Source organism: Calonectris borealis, chromosome W (genome assembly GCF_964195595.1).
Source record: "Calonectris borealis chromosome W, bCalBor7.hap1.2, whole genome shotgun sequence".
NCBI classification, from domain to species: domain Eukaryota; kingdom Metazoa; phylum Chordata; class Aves; order Procellariiformes; family Procellariidae; genus Calonectris; species Calonectris borealis.
This window is the reverse complement of record NC_134351.1, coordinates 26,720,345-26,737,935: the sequence shown is the minus strand read 5'-3', so window position 1 is coordinate 26,737,935 and position 17,591 is coordinate 26,720,345. Positions and strand designations below refer to the sequence as shown.

At 45.0% G+C, this 17,591-nt stretch overlaps 1 protein-coding gene across 1 annotated transcript in view; it reads left to right on the top strand.

Moving 5' to 3' along the window:
• LOC142074789 (sorting nexin-18-like) overlaps nucleotides 1-7,935 on the top strand; it is a 55,617-nt gene extending 47,682 nt beyond the window's left edge. The window contains exon 2 of the mRNA XM_075135668.1: nucleotides 7,682-7,935. Within this exon, the coding sequence (XP_074991769.1) occupies nucleotides 7,682-7,935 (254 nt within the window). The remainder of the gene's footprint in view (nucleotides 1-7,681) is intronic.
• The last annotated feature ends 9,656 nt before the right edge of the window (nucleotides 7,936-17,591 follow it).

The following is a 17,591-nucleotide window of genomic DNA, read 5'->3' as shown; positions in this document are numbered from 1 at the left end:
GTTGCACCCTTGACATCAATGAATGTCTGCTCCGGCTCAGAGTTTTGCTTATGTAGATTTAAATAGAAGGGCTGTAGGCTATGGAGAAGTGTTTTGAGAAAATTTGAGATGAAATGTCGTATGTTACTGTTAGTAATGCTGTTTGCAAAGTTGTGCAAACTAAAACCACTTTTTTCTAAGATTTACTAAACTAAGTCTTGCAAACTTCAGTAGATACTGAACAAATTAAAAATGAAATTTTAGAACAAATGATCGTTTGCTTTTTAAAATAAAGCACATTGGCTTTTTTTATGTGTGTTTTGGGAAGGTTCTTTGATTGTCCTAAAATAAGCTAAAATTTTCCCTCTATTAAGTTATTTTAAGATTAATTGTTTCACTAATAATTCAACACTTCATTTAGAGGCACTTCAAAAAAACAAGCAAGTTTGTGCTTAAGCTTATGTATAAGCTCTTGTCATACATTACTGACCTCCAGTTGTAGTCTGCCTAGGTTTTAAAGGAAATTCCAGTATAGGACCAGTATGAATCTATACGCATTAAGAGAGCAGTATTAATGGCTGTAAGTTTTCCCCTTGGATTCCTTTCCCTAATTATAAATCTTTCTTTTTTTTTTTTTAATGGCAGAAAATGCATAATGCATAATATGTCTAGTCTGGAGGGGTTTAGTGTTTGGTAATGTATGTTTTTTATTGATGTAAAATAATTTGAAGATTATACATGCTCCAGAACTTAGTTATGCTTTCAGCTGCTGATTCTGTAAATTTCAGTATTTTTCTTCCAGTTTGGTCATTCTAGAAATACCATCTAAAGCTGTTTCCCACATCACAATTGAAGAGTTGTCATGTTTAAATAAACAGCTCCATCTGGCTTCCAGTAAGTCCCAAATTTCAGTTTTTCACAGCCTTGCATGGATTCCTGCTATGCCAACAGAACGCAGAGAAAATTTTTGCTAAGCTCGGTTTTGTTTGTTGAAGAAAGCGTCCTTTTTGCAGAAGAGGGGATTAAATATTTTTCAGATTGTGCCCTATCTCACAAATTCCTCGCTCCTTGAAGGAGAAAATACAGATCTTCTGGCACGGTCGTGCTGCTGGCACCACTGTGTGTGGAAAAGGTTTTTCAGTGTTGTTTTTTTGGGCCAGGCTGGAGATGATGAGGTCAATCAGCTGTAGCAGCCGGTGCCAAGCTTTTAGCCACCATGCCGGTGGGCCGTGGGGACCAGGAAGGTGTGGAGCCAGGCCCTGCCACCACCTCGCAGTCCCCGGGGAGAGTTGCTGCTCTTGGCCTCCGGGCAGCTCTTCAGAACACTGGGTTCAGAGTGTGGCTTCTGCCACTCAAATACCGGCATCCTCGGCCATGCAGTCTTCAGTCTACACTTACCTTGTTAATAACTTCCCTGCCACAGTTTAAAAAAGAAATGGGAAATCTTCTCTATGGTCTTTCTTGCAAGTACATCACACCAGAGGGGAATTTCTTATGCTCACGACTCAGAGCTCATACCAGGACTGCAGACAGGAGATGCCACGTAGAGCACAGCCTAAATGCAAATTAAGGAGAAAAATATGATTGTAAGAGTAGAGAAGTACTGATAACAGAGGAAATATTTTCCAAGTATTTGCTATTAAAAACACCCCCCAGCCCAGTTAACAAGTTGAATGGAGAAAAATCATGCATGCTTCTCTGAATTTAGGAATTCCAGGTTTTATTTATAATGCAAGGCACAACCCCCGTTACATTTAAAAAATGCAACAAACTCTTTTTCCCCAAGTCTGCCAAATCATCTGGTATTTTAACTTGCCTGTAGTAAGAGCATACCTTGACCCTCCATTCTACCTGACTGCCTGGTGAGGGGTTGGAGATGGGCAGGGGATGAGCCGCAGCAGGCAGGGGAACGTGAGAAGCAGGAACGAAATGCAGTGAGCAGCGGCCGTGCTTCCCGGTTCCCTCCCAACTCGCTGCTCATAGAGCAAACCCAGACACTGCTGTGCACAAAGTCATGTTCCAAATCTGAATTGCAGAGATGTGTCAGGGTGCTGGGGGAAGGTGTATTTGAAATGGCATATTAAACAGGCACAGGAAGGAAAGGACGGAAGATAATATTACTGCTGATGAACTGCATTTTTACTGTTTAATGGTGTTTACTACATGTGTGGATTCAGGCTGACAAGAAAACAAACCTGCTTCCCCAGCAGATAGAGTGGAGGTTGTCCTCCTGAAAGATATAGGCAGAGAGGTTTCTCTGTTAGCTTGCTGGCTAGTGTCATTGTAGGGAGAACAGAAAAGCATTTCTTCAAGGCAATGTATAGGGAGTCTTGTCAGTGAACTGTAGTCATTTGTATGGTGCATTGGGTTTGCGTGGCAAGGTTTTGGTAGCAGGGGGCTACAGGGGTGGCTTCTGTGAGAAGCTGCTAGAAGCTTCCCCCATGTCCGACAGAGGCAATGCCAGCCGGCTCCAAGACGGACCCACCGCTGGCCAAGGCTGAGCCAATCAGCGACAGTGGTAGCACTGGGACGACTGGTGGAAGGATCGGGAGCACAGGTAGTGTTTACCTCGATCCCTTTAGTGGCGGGGAGGAATACTGAAGGGAACAGGAAAACTCATCGGATCAACACGTGGCTCAGGGGCTGGTACCATCGGCGGAATTTTGGCTTCTTTGACCACGGGAAGGTTTACAGGGCACCGGGCCTGCTGGCGACGGACGGAGTTCAGCTGTCTCACAGGGGGAAAAGGATTCTCACGTATGAGTTGGCGGGGCTCGTCGAGAGGGCTTTAAACTAGGTTCGAAGGGGGAAGGGGATAAAACCAGGCTCACTAGAGAAGAGCCTAAGGGCGGCACGCCAATGTCGGGGGAGAAATCGGCAGCCCAGCTCAAGTGCATCTACACCAATGCATGCATCATGGGCGGCAAACAGGAGGAGCTGGAAGCCATTGTGCAGCGGGGTAGCTATGACTTAGTCGCCATCACGGAAACATGGTGGGATGAGTCTCACGATTGGAGTGCTGCAATGGATGGCTATAAGCTCTTCAGAAGGGACAGGCGAGGAAGGAGAGGCGATGGGGTAGCCCTGTATGTTAGGGAGCGCTTCGACTGTCTAGAGCTCAATGGTAGTGATGACGAGGTCGAGTGCTTGTGGGTAAGGATGAGGGGGAAGGCCAACAAGGCAGATATCCTGCTGGGAGTCTGTAATAGACCACCCAACCAGGACGAGGAGGCAGACGAAATATTCTACCAGAGGCTGGCAGAAGTCTCCCAGTCGCTAGCCCTTGTTCTCGTGGGGGACTTCAACTTTCCGGACGTCTGCTGGAAATACCACACGGCAGAGAGGAAGCAGTCGAGGAGGTTCCTGGAGTGTGTGGAGGATAACTTCCTGACGCAGCTGGTAAGCGAGCCCACTAGGGGAGGTGCCTCGCTTGACCTGCTGTTCACAAACAGAGAAGGACTGGTGGGAGATGTGGTGGTCGGAGGCCGGCTTGGGCTTAGCGACCATGAAATGGTAGAATTCTCCATACTTGGTGAAGTAAGGAGGGAGGCCAGCAAAACCGCTACCATGGACTTCCGGAGGGCGGACTTTGGCCTGCTCAGGACACTGGTCGAGAGGGTCCCTTGGGAGACAGTCCTGAAGGGCAAAGGGGTCCAGGAAGGCTGGACGTTCTTCAAAAAGGAAGTCTTAAAGGCGCAGGAGCGGGCTGTCCCCATGTGCCGCAAGAAAAACGGGCGGGGAAGATGACCGGCCTGGCTGAATGGGGAGCTCTGGCTGGGACTCAGGAAAAAAAGGAGAGTTTATCACCTTTGGAAGAAGGGGCAGGCAACTCAAGAAGAGTACAGGGATCTCGTTAGGTCGTGCAGAGAGGAAATTAGAAAGGCAAAAGCCCAGCTAGAACTCAACCTGGCCACTGTCGTGAGAGACAACAAAAAATGCTTTTATAAGTATATTAATGACAAAAGGAGAGCCTAGGAGAATCTCCATCCTCTATTGGATGTGGGGGGGAACGTTGCCACCAAGGACGAGGATAAGGCTGAGGTACTCAACGCCTTCTTTGCCTCAGTCTTCAATAGTCAGAGCAGTTATCCTCAGGGTACTCAGCCCCCTGAGCTGGAAGACAAGGACGGCGAGCAGGATAAACCCCCCATAATCCAAGAGGAAGAAGTTAATGAACTGCTACGCCACTTGGATGCTCACAAGTCTATGGGGCCGGATGGGATCCACCCGAGGGTACTGAGGGAGCTGGAGGAGGAGCTTGCCGAGCTGCTCTCCATCATTTACCAGCAGTCCTGGTTAACTGGGGAAGTCCCGGATGACTGGAGGCTTGCCAATGTGACGCCCATCTACAAGAAGGGCCGGAAGGAGGATCCGGGGAACTACAGGCCAGTCAGCCTGACCTCGGTGCCGGGGAAGATCATGGAGCGGTTTGTTTTGAGGGCGCTCACGAGCCATGTCCGGGACAACCAGGGGATCAGGCCCAGCCAGCACGGGTTCATGGAAGGCAGCTCCTGCTTGACCAGCCTGATCTCCTTCTATGACCAGGTGACCCGCCTAGTGGATGAGGGAAAGGCTGTGGATGTGGTCTACCTGGACTTCAGTAAAGCCTTTGACACTGTCTCCCACGGCATTCTCCTAGAGAAGCTGGCGGCTCACGGCCTAGACAGGTACACTCTTCGCTGGGTAAAAAACTGGCTGGACGGCCGAGCCCAGAGAGTTGTGGTGAATGGAGTTAAATCCAGTTGGCGGCCGGTCACGAGTGGTGTTCCCCAGGGCTCAGTTTTGGGGCTGGTCCTGTTCAATATCTTTATCAATGATCTGGACGAGGGGATCGAGTGCTCCCTCAGTAAGTTTGCAGACGACACCAAGTTGGGCGGGAGTGTTGATCTGCTGGAGGGTAGGAAGGCTCTGCAGAGGGACCTGGACAGGCTGGATTGATGGGCCAAGGCCAATTGTATGAGGTTCAACAAGGCCAAGTGCCGGGTCCTGCACTTCGGCCACAACAACCCCATGCAACGCTACAGGCTTGGGGAAGAGTGGCTGGAAAGCTGCCCAGAGGAAAAGGACCTGGGGGTGCTGGTTGACAGCCGGCTGAACATGAGCCAGCAGCGTGCCCAGGTGGCCAAGAAGGCCAACGGCATCCTGGCCTGTATTAGAAATAGTGTGGCCAGCAGGACTAGGGAGGTGATCGTGCCCCTGTACTCAGCACTGGTGAGGCCGCACCTTGAATACTGTGTTCAGTTTTGGGCCCCTCAGTACAAGAAGGACATGGAGGTGTTGGAGCGTGTCCAGAGAAGGGCAACGAAGCTGGTGAAGGGCCTGGAGCACAAGTCTTATGAGGAGCGGCTGAGGGAACTGGGGTTGTTTAGTCTGGAGAAGAGGAGGCTGAGGGGAGACCTTATCGCGCTCTACAACTACCTGACAGGAGGTTGTAGCGAGGTGAGTGTTGATCTCTTCTGCCAAGTAACTAGCGATAGGACGAGAGGAAATGGCCTCAAGTTGCGCCAAGGGAGGTTTAGATTGGACATTAGGAGAAATTTCTTTACTGAAAGAGTGGTCAGGCCTTGGAACAGGCTGCCCAGGGAAGTGGTGGAGTCACCATCCCTGGAAGTATTTAAAAGACGTGTAGATGAGGCGCTTAGGGACATGGTGTAGTGGGCATGGTGGTGTTGGGTTGACGGTTGGACTCGATGATCTTAGAGGTCTTTTCCAACCTTAATGATTCTATGATTCTATGATATTTAAGAAGGGGGGAAAAAAATGCACAACAGCAACAGCAGCCAGAGAGAGGAGTGAGAATATGTGAGAGAAACAACTCTGCAGACACCAAGGTCAGTGAAGAAGGAGGGGGAGGAGGTGCTCCGGGCACCAGAGCAGAGATTCCCCTGCAGCCCATGGCGAAGACCATGGTGAGGCAGGCTGTCCCCCTGCAGCCCATGGAGGTCCACGGTGGAGCAGATATCCGCCTGCAGCCCATGGAGGACCCCACGCCAGAGCAGGTGGATGCGCCCAAAGGAGGCTGTGACCCCATGGGAAGCCTGCGCTGGAGCAGGCTCCTGGCAGGACCTGTGGCCCTGTGGAGAGAGGATCCCACGCTGGAGCAGGTTTGCTGGCAGGACTTGTGACCCTATGGGGGACCCATGCTGGAGCAGATTGTTCCTGAAGGACTGCACCCCGTGGAAAGGGCCCATGCTGAAGGAGTTTATGAAGAACTGCAGCCCGTGGGAAGGACCCATGTTGGAGAAGTTTGTGGAGAACTGTCTCCCGTGGGAGGGACCCCACGCTGGAGCAAGGGAAGAGTGTGAGGAGTCCTCCCCCTGAGGAGGAAGGAGCGGCAGAGACAACGTGTGATGAACTGACTGCAACCCCCATTCCCCGTCCCCCTGCGCTGCTCGGGGGGAGGAGGTAGAGAATTTGGGAGTGAAGTTGAGCCCGGGAAGAAGGGAGGGGTGGGGGGAAGCTGTTTTAAGATTTAGTTTTTATTTTTTATTATCCTGCTCCGATTTGATTGGTAATAAATTAAATTAATTTTCCCCAAGTCGAGTCTGTTTTGCCTGTGACGGTAATTGGTGAGTGATCTCTCCCTGTCCTTATCTCGACCCATGAGCCTTTTGTTATATTTTCTCTCCCCCGTCCAGCTGAAGAGGGGGAGTGATAGAGCAGCTTTGGTGGGCACCTGGCATCCAGCCAGGGTCAACCCCCCCACATATGGTAAGAAGTGTAATATGAAAGGAGAGAGTTAGTTAAGACATTACAAATAGTTGAAGGAACAAGTAACTTAAGTGTGATCATAAAGGTTGTGAAAAATTTCATATCACTAACGTTTTGTGAGAAGATAAAAGCTTTATTGGTCTGACTGGTTTTAGTTATATGACTAAAATATGTATATAATATTTAAGGCAAAGAAGTTGCTCTTATGGGAAATTGAGACATGAACATAAATGTCTAAGACGCATCTTGGTATTCTGTGTCACTATATGAGTCTGCTTTGGGTGAGTCTGGTTTGGGTGATATTTTGTTTTTGTAGGATGTGTGTGCTTTAATTAGCTATCTGGAGGAGGAGGACTGTCAGTTCTTTTGCTCTGTGTTTCTTCCAGCTCTTACAAGATTGTGTTAGCTCTACCTGGATGTCTACAACTTTGAAATAAACTTTTAGATTCTCTAGTACTCAATAATTAATTTTTGTGTATCTGTAGTGTAAAAGCAGAACGGTGTATTGGCAAGATTTTGTGTATTCAGATCTCCTTTTGATGTTTCACAAAGATTATGAAAAGTTGTGATGTTTCACAAAGTTCGATTTCTGAATGAGGCTATTTTTCTGGTGTTTATGTAGGCTTAAATTGATCTGACTAGTTTTCTAGTGCTTTCATTTTTTTCCACTGCTGGTATATTTATCAGATATTCTGTGAAGGACACCATCTGATTTTTAAGATTGTGAAATAGGCATGTTTTACTAACTTTTGCAAGCTAGAGCCTTAAAAAAATTGTTTTTTTTTAAACAAGATTCACTGTTCTGTGATTTTTCATCTGAAAAAGCTTTTATTTTATTCCTTTTCATTCATATATATATATGCACACATATAAGTACATTTAGAATGAGCCTTCTATGAATCCTTGTTGCTATTAAATCACTTGTTAAAGTACAGTAGTTGAGTCTACATTATCCTCACAGTTCAACTATTTTGTTTTGTTCTTTACACAGGAGCCCTTACCAAAGTAAAGGAGAGTAAGCGACATGTGGAAGAGGGGAAGATGGAGCTCCAAAAAGCTGAGGGCATTCAAGAACGCTGTAACATTATTTCTTTTGCGACCCTAGCAGAAATTAATCATTTCCACAAAATTCGTGTGAGGGACTTTAAATCACAGATGCAGCATTTCTTGGAACAGCAAATACTCTTTTTTCAAAAAGTGACACAAAAGCTAGAAGCAGCTCTTCACAAGTATGACAGTGTTTAATCTCTGAACTTTGATTTGTGGACTTTCCTCAGTATGAATGTGACTCAAGCAGCAGAGCAAACATTGCTGCTGCTGAAGAACTGTTGCCAGTGGTAGATGGTGGTACAAGGATGGTTTTGTGTTCACCTGGAATCCTGGTTTAATATCCATTTACGTAGAAAGGAAACAGTTATAGGGCTACGTAATAGAAACAGTACCACACATTGTAACTAAGTTATACTGTGTATGCCTACACTACCATTGTAACTTTTTTGAAATAATGAGTAGACTATTTGCCTTATTGCTTTTTGAAATATGGTATTTTAGTGCATACTTTGTAGACCTCAAAACCTTTTGGATCTTTAAGGAAGTTGGCTAGATAAAAGCCTGCTTCAGATGCCTTTTTATTTTCCTAGATTTGGATTTCCTAAATTCAAACGATTCTCTGTTTACAGACTCCTAGTAGAGCAGCCATGTGATTCTGTGCCTTTAGACTCTATTTTTCCTTTTCTAGTAAGTCACATTTTTATGACTGAATGAATGAAGGGTTGATGCCTATAACAGGAACTGATTATGAAACCTCATATTGACTGGAAAAAAATCAGCTGCCATCCAGTTTGCACAGCAAGTACTGTCTTACGACAAATGTTGTCTCAAAAAGGAGAACTTAAATCTATTCACACTTGCCCTGAAAATGGAGACTACTTGTTACATGTACTAGGATGTTAAGCACATATACAAAAATACACCACTAAATCCCCTTTCCGAAATGAATATTACAGTGAGGGGTTTTTTTTTAGTATAAAGCATTACTGTGAGTGGAAATTTGAAGAGCTAGCCTAATAAAAATGATGTTTATCAAGGGGATATGAATGCAAGCTATGTGGCTAGAACATTTTTTATGTTTGAAATGATCTGCTCATTGTTCATTGCTTATTCAGTTTATCTTCAGACTTGCATCTACATTGCCAGTTGTCTTGAGTTGAGACTCCGCTGTGATTCATTAGTTTACTAAGTTACAAATTTTCAGGGATGTTCAGTAATATAAACAATCTGAAATAAGTCTTGGCTGAACTGACTTAGAAAACAGGTTGCATTTTTATGTTTATAACACTCAAGAATTAACAGTTGTCTTAATTTTTGTATAAATATTTTTGACAAGCAGGGTGCATTTATATATACGTAAACACTATCTTTTAAAGAGTTTTCTGGCTTATTTCCCTTGAATTAAGTCTGAAGTCTGTGTTTATAACCTATTGGTTTCCTTCTTATAGGTCAGTATGAAAGAGGGTTTTTATTTATCCTACCTTTTTTCTCCTAAACAAAAATAACAAAACCTTCCAAGGAAGCAAAATGTTTACTTTTTTTGTTTTAATTAAATTAATCAAAGATAGCTTAAACAAACAAAAGCCTGGAAAAGGAAGTTAAGCAATAGTTACATTTAAGTACAAACCATTCCTCACCTGTGCAGCAGAAATGTACAGTTCTTTCGCTCGATCATGTGAGTTTCTGTAGCTTAACCCCACACCTCTTTTTTAGAGGAATAAATGTAAGAATGTAGTTTTGGTTTTAAGATTCATCCCCAGATGCTTGGAGATTGCTATTTTGAGCATGTTGCATTTGGCAGTGCTGCTAGTATGTACCCAAAGAAGTAAAATACAGAATAACGAAGAGGAAAAAAACAGTATTTGTAAAAGAAAGGACAGTCAGTGAGGAAATTCTCCATTTCCAGGCTATTAAAAGAGTGCTGCAAACAACAAGGTTGACCATAATTTAAGGACCATAGTCATAGGGCTGACTTGCTCTTTATCTTCCTCATGGTGTCTCGTTCTACATTCAAAACTCGCCACTTCCCGTAATAGCTCTTCCCAGCAGTACTCCAGCTTCCCATATGTTGTTTAATTACATGAGATAGTGATGAGCTAGGTTTGAGCTGAGTTCCATGGCTTGTGTTTGCTTAAGCCAGATACTGTCTTATTAAATGTCTTTACAGTAATTAGATCAGACTACAATCAAATTAATTCTACGTGGAGGTGTTAAGACCTGTTTAGAAATTGATCTTGTTCCAGTTGAAGTATTCTAGGAGGTTAGTATTAATGACACGTACGTGTCCAGGGGGAAATTAAGCTGTGATATGTATACATACAACATTATCAGATAGGTACAGTTTTCCTAAATAAACTGTCATGGCCTTCACCTTACTTTCTCATTTGTGAATTTTTGGGGTGGGGGGAGAGTGGGGGTGCTAATAGGTTAAACTTGATGTACCAAAAAAGCTTGACTGGAATCCTGGATCTGAATTGTTGCAGAGTTCGGAAAGGTTCAAATCCGCATCCATATTAGCATCTTCCTTTTTTCCTCACTCATTATAGAGTTGGAGTTAAACTGATATAGGGAGCCTAAACTCCATTAATGCTTACTGCACTATGCGAGAACTACAGTTGTAATTTTATTTGGAACAAGTATCACATTGACCACTCATGACTGACGGACTACTGGATGGTGTGGTCTGAGATCCGAATGTACTCTACAGTAAAGTGAATGTATATTGTGTGGAACTGTGGAAGCATCAAAGGAAATCTAACAGAATCCTTTTAAATAAATAAATGTGGAGGAAAGCAAATTAGCTCTATAGAATAATGTTAAATGCCTTTGCTTTATTCCATTCCTGTAATTTGTTTTTGATGCATCACAATTTTTGCATTGACAGTAGTTAAGTATCTGGTATACTTGCTGGGGGTTAGAGAGGTTGAATTGAAAGCTGCAAGAAGATCCACTGAGGTATTGGTTTCTGTGAAAGTGCTGAATCCAATGAAAACCGTGGAATAAACCCATCAGGGGAATATATCTACTTAGAATGACCAGCAAGTGGAGTGTGAATAATGTTTCTATTTAAATTGTAGGTTTTAGATTTAGAAATTAACAACCTGCTAAAATGATTAGATCAGTGTTTCCTAGCCCTTTTGTTCTCTGATACTTGCAGAGAAGACAGTTGCTTCTGTTTATGACTTGTGCATGTTTTCTAGATTCTCTCTACCAGTTTCAGGGTCCAATGGCATGGTACACTTGATTTAGAAGTGTTCTAAGACTCAGCTTAGAGAGATCAGTAGGAAAATTATGTGGTAATGAAACATTCAAGACAAGCACCAACAAAATCTGAAAAAAATTCAAAATGGAAGAATATGTTGCATATAAAATTGATATGTTTTTAGAAAATGTTAATGAACTGCCTACACTGAAAATACCTACATTATTTGGTGAGGCACAGGTATCTTTTTGGTGAATTACAAGACCCTGTTTGCAGTACCTTCTTATTTTGCCAGACCTTCACTATTCCAGCTAACGTATTCCGTGCTGGTTGTCTGCTCCAGCCTAAATTCTTCTGGGAAACTTAAACGAAAGTTGTTCAGCTATTTCTCAGAAGGAAATCAAAAAATAAAAAAGTTTTTTTCCTCTTAGATTCTTTAAACATTTTGGCTAGAAAGCTTTAATTCTTTCATACTTTGGAACAAGGACTTGAAATTTGGCAGACTCGTTACCTTTTGCATCCTTAGATATGCCTGCTGCACTGCCTGTGAAAATTTGCCCAAATATTTCCAAGTTAAACTAAGGTTTCTCCAGGCCCTACTGTGCTAAAGTTTGACAGATAAATTTTCTGTAGCTCCCACTTGCTCCAAGCAATCTTAGTTCTAACCTCAGTCAGCAGCGGCTAAGTGAGACTTTCTCTGTAATTGTTTTTCCCTTCATCCAGAAGGGGCTGAACCTCCCAGACCAGAAGCTGAGCAAAGAAGCTGTTGGTAGGTCCTGGTGTTGCTGCTCTTTCTACCTGGCCATGGGAGGAGAGAAGCAGCAGCCTGGAATACAAGTTTGAAGTTGGGCCTGGCAGCTACAGCAAGGTGGAGGTCAGAGATGGTTGGGGAGGAACACATGGGGACAAAGATCAGAAAGGGTGAGGACAGAAAGCCCTGTGACTACAAAAGCCTGTTCCTCCAGTCTCTGATTATACTTTGGGCTTCCAAAGCGTCTGTGTCCTTTTGCTGTTCCTAAATAGTCATAATGAGAAGTCACAAAATGGGTAACTTAAAGTTCTTCGGTTGGTGAGGACAGCAATCTCTTGTTTCTCATTATAAATTACTTTCTTTGCTTGATGGTCAAAGGTCTGATATGGCAGTTGAAAAGTTTTAACTGTTGATGAACTGTAGATTTAGGGGCTGAAGGAGATGCCATAATGCAGGCTCTGTGATGCAGACTATGGGTATTGGTACGGCTCCATATGTTCTATTATCTGTCTTTTTCTTGGGGAGGGAAGAGGGAATTGATTTAGGAAGTTGCACACAACAGACGACTGTATTAAAGAATGCTAAGGTTGACCAGTAAAAAAAAAAGTTAGGAAATTTCAGAATTAAAGTTGCCTGTGTAGCTAATATATCAAGGCACATCATGACACACAATCACATAACTGCTTTCCACCACTTCCCTGCCTGATACAGTGCACAGGATATACTAAGGTCTTTCAGGGAGGGTGTTGTCTATATAATCCTTCCTTCTTGTCCTGGTTTCGTCTGGGATAGGGTTAAATTTCTTCCTAATGCTGTGTTTTGGATTTAGTATGAGGAGAATGTTGGGATCCTTGGGATGTTCAAACAAGCGTGTTCATATTGCTATGTCTCCTGAATGTGGTTCAGGCCTTGTTTAGGGTTAAACAACTATTCAGGAATACTGTCCAGAGATCAACCCTCAGGAACAAGAAAAGAGGGAGGGCGAACGGTGGTGCCTCGTCGGGGCAGGCAGAGCGGCGGGTCCCGGGGGCGGCGGGCAGCGGGAGATCAACCCTGGCAACAGACACGGTGACTGCTCAAACTCCCACGACAGGCACTGCGGCTACTTCAACCCCCACGACAACCCCTGTGGCTACTCAAACCCCGATAACAGTCACCGTAGCTTCTCCAACCCCTGCAACAGGCACTGTGGCTACTCAAACCCCAGCAACAGTCACTACAGTTACTCCAACCCCCGTCGCAGGCACTGCAGCCACTCAAACTCCGGCAACAGTCACTACAGTTACTCCAACCCCCATGACAAGCACTGCAGCTACCCAAACCCCAGCAACAGGTACTACAGCTGAACCAGAGGACCAACCCTTGCTGGTATCCGTTGCCCCTGTACACAAGAGGAAATCTTGGAAGCGGAAGTCGGGTCGTTTAGAAAGGGATGATGAAAGAGCAGGGCCATCATGAGGAGGGGAGGAGGAAGAGGAAGAACTCATAAACGAGACAGAAACCACCCGATCCCTATCCCTGAGTGAGTTGCGAGATATGCGGAAAGATTTCAGCCATCGTCCAGGCGAGCATATTGTTACCTGGCTGCTCCGATGTTGGGATAATGGGGCCAGTAGCCTGGAATTAGAGGGGAAGGAAGCCAAACATCTGGGATCCCTTGCTAGGGAAGGGGGCATTGACAAGGCAATTGGAAAAGGGACACAGGCCCTCAGCCTCTGGAGGCGACTCCTGTCAGGCATGAAGGAAAGGTATCCCTTCAAGGAAGATGTTATATGTCACCCAGGCAAGTGGACCACCATGGAGAGAGGTATCCAGTACCTGAGGGAATTAGCCATGCTGGAGGAGGTTTATAGTGACCTGGACAACGACCAATTATCCAAAGATCCAGAAGAAGTCCAGTGCACCTGACCCATGTGGCAGAAGTTGGTATGGAGCGCACCAGCATCGTATGCCAGTTCGTTGGCAGTACTGTGCTGGAAAGAGGAAGAAGCACCGTCGGTGGATGTTGTGGTTAGCAATCTCCGGGAATACGAAGAAACTGTCTCCTCCTCCCTTGTCTCGGCTGTGGAGAAACTGTCCCAGGAGTTCCAGCAATTCAAAGAGGATATGTCCTATTTACCTGTATGGACCAGTATCTCAGCCATTAGGAGTCAGCGTTTTCCTGCTCAAGAGAGAGGGTATAGAAAATATACATTCTTCTATATGCATTCTTCTGCACTCAGAGACAACAAGAGAAGGAAGAACCCTAGCTCACACTTTGATCACAGACGCTTGCTCCTGGGTTATATGCACCTGAACCTCTGAGGCCGAAGGAGCTGGGATTCCCCTCCATGTGGGTGAAGCTGCTTCACTGCTAGCCAGTGCAGTGTGCAGGAGGCAGTGGCGCTCCCACCAGCATCTGTCAGGGCTGAGCTTCATGCTGTTCTTCAAAAGGAAACACTGAAGGTGCCCACCCGCCTAAAAGGACTCCAGGCTGTAGGTACCAAGGTTATAAAAACATTCATCTGAAGCCATGAAGGAAGGACGTAGGCTCCTGAGGGGGCAGTGCTTCCCACGACCCCTGTGCTCGTTCCTTCACTGGCTGCTTCTAGACTTCTTTTTGCTTGTCTCTCTGGGAACTGTGTATGCAAACTGTGCAGGGAGCCAAGTCACCCGATGCAGAGGTCCCCTCCACGAGCCAGGCACCTTAAGCTAAGCTTACAGGTTCTGCATTCTTTATAGGCTCTAGCCTTAAACAGTTGTCTACTTGGAGACTCAAGAAAATTTGTCCAAATTAGATCTAAAGTAGATTAGCTAAACCATGTTAAAGCCTTGTGTTCATGTTCTCATTCAGAATTCATGTTATTTCCATTTAGCTTAATTTACTTGGCTAATGAATTAAAGCAAATCAAATTAAGTTTACTTAATTACTGAACAAGAATGCTCAGTGTTCGCATAGGGAGTTATGCAGCTCTAATAACCTAGATTCCCATACCTAGCTGATACATGACAACTACTCTGAAAATTCCTGCACAGAAAAGCCCCCAAATAGTTTGCCATATATTCTGGGATTTATACAAAATCTGAGCACCTTTTCTCACTCTTAACTTATTTTCTAAACTGGGATTTGATGCTAACATTGCTCTATTCCAGGTCAGATTCCCAACAGGAGCTGTAGCTGCATATCTACAGGTATCCCAAAACCACAAAAGGTGGGGGGAGAAAAAAATGTAGCTGTCACGCAGTACATGCTCTTCAAGCCTTCATGGTCCTGAGCACTGCTGTGAATACAACACTACCTCGTGTGCGAGGCATGACATGGGTTCTGCCCTTCCCACCAAATATGCCATACTTCTGCTAACAACTCTCCACTGAACCGCATTCCCACAGAGCAGTCACCATCTCCACTGCCTGGAGGAGGAACAAACCTAACAAAGAAAACAGGCAAAAATGGGATGGTAGAATTAGATTGGCATGTAGGGTCTGTGGACCGTAGCAATTGGCAGTTAGCTATGTGTTTGTGGGCAGAGGTGACTCAACTTTTTCCTTATTATTGGTGTGTCAGGCATGTTCTATCTGTAGCAACTCTATTTTTGTATAAATTTACCATATATATATCTTTTCTACATTCACTTTTTACTCCAGATTGGCAGGGTACATTCTTAGAACTTACATTTGTCCTGGTTTCAGCTGGGATAGAGTTAATTTTCTTCCTAGTAGCTGGTATAGTGCTGTGTTTTGGATTTAGGATGAGAATAATGTTGATAACACACTGATGTTTTAGTTGTTGCTAAGTAGTGCTTATACTAAGTCAAGGACTTCTCAGCTTCCCATGCTCGGCCAGGTGCACAAGAAGCTGGGAGGGAGCATAGCCAGGACAGCTAACCCAACTGGCCAAAGGGATATTCCATACCATATGATGTCATGCTCAGTATATAAACTGGGGGAGTTGGTTGGGGGGCAGCGATCGCTGCTCAGGGACTGACTGGGCATCGGTCAGCGGGTGGTGAGCAATTGCATTGTGCATCACTTTGTACATTCTATTATTATTATTATTATTATAATTATTATTTTCCCTTCCTTTTCTGTTCTATTAAACTGTCTTTATCTCAACCCATGAATTTTACTTTTTTTTCCAATTCTCTCCCCCATTCCACTGTGGTGGGGGGGGAGTGAGCGAGCGGCTGTGTGGTGTTTAGCTGCCTGCCTGGTTAAACCACAACAGTCCTTTTTGGCGCCCAACGTGGGGCTCGAAGGGTTGAGATAACGACACATCTGACCCGAGCGGGTTGAAACAAATTTTTTATAAGCATTCATTATGTCACTGGTCACAATGTTGGTTTATTTGCTCTCAGAGTTGTTGGATTTGTTCTTGGAGTTGTGTTATGTAACACCTTACTTGCTGTATATACCGTTTCTCAGTATTTATGTGCTGTTTATCACCTCTGGGAGATGGATTAAGGTTATCTCTTTGCTATACTGTGTAATACTGCCTTATGGTATGATAAACTTATTGGTCATGAGATTGTACTCAGCACTGCCATCATCCCCGTGCTTCGGGAGCTATCTCTCGGAAACTATTAATAATTACACTTTTTACCTCTTCTCCTCGGAGAGCCAATCTACAGGGGAGACAGCTTCCTTCACCTTCCCCTTCTCCTCCAGGCTGATTACAATAGCTCTTGAGAATTTTAAATATCCTTGGGATGTTGAAGCCAGCATTTTCCTATTGCTATGTCTCCTGAATGTGTTTCAGGTTTTGTTTAGGGTTAAACAACTATTTAAAAAAATCACCCAGAGATCTGCCCTGAGGCTGGATGGTCATGGGTGGCATGGCATGTGGGAGGATATGGGCAGGTACTTAGAGAACTTCTCACCCCCGATGGTCTGGAAATTTACTCCCGAACAACTACAGGATCCTGATGAAGTGATAGAATGCTTGAAAAAAAATGCCATGGTTATTCCAAAGAGACACAACTTATCGCACTGTGCTGCGCCCTGGCTTGTATCTACCAAACACTGCTCGGTATTATACAGCACACTCAGGGTGAAGAGAAGGAAAACAAACCAACAGGCACTGCGGCTACTCCAACCCCAGTAACAGGCACTGCGGCTACTCCCACCCCCACAATGGGTACTACAGCTGAACCAGAGAACCAACCCGTGCTGGTATCACTCGCCCCTATACATAAGAAGAAATCTTGGAAGCGAAAGTCAGCTCGTTTAGAAAGGGACAGAGCAGAAAGGCTGATCTTACTTTGGATTGTAATGAAGAAATTCTTTACTCACATTTACAAGAAGTGAGTAACGAGTACTATGACCAGTACTAGAGGGGCCCTGCCTCCGGCCAGGTGGAGGAAAGGGACAACCGGGTTTACTGGACTGTGTGGATTCGATGGCCTGGCACATCAGACCCACAGGAGTATAAGGCTCTCGTAGACACCGGTGCGCAGTGTACCCTGATGCCATGAAGCTATAAAGGGGCAGAACCCATTTGTATTTCTGGAGTGACAGGGGGATCCCAAGAGTTAACTGTATTGGAGGCCGAAGTGAGCCTAACCGGGAATGAGTGGCAGAAGCACCCCATTGTGACTGGCCCAGAGGCTCCGTGCATCCTTGGCATAGACTACCTCAGGAGAGGGTATTTCAAGGACCCAAAAGGGTACCGGTGGGCTTTTGGTACGGCTGCCCTGGAGATGGAGGAAACTAAACAGCTGTCTACCTTGCCCGGTCTCTCAAAGGACCCTTCTGTTGTGGGGTTGCTGAGGGTTGAGGAACAACAGGTACCGATCGCTACCACGACAGTGCACCGGCGGCAATATCGCACCAACTGAGACTCCCTGATTCCCATCCATAAGCTGATTCGTCAACTGGAGTGCCAAGGAGTGATCAGCAAGACTCGCTCACCCTTTCACAGTC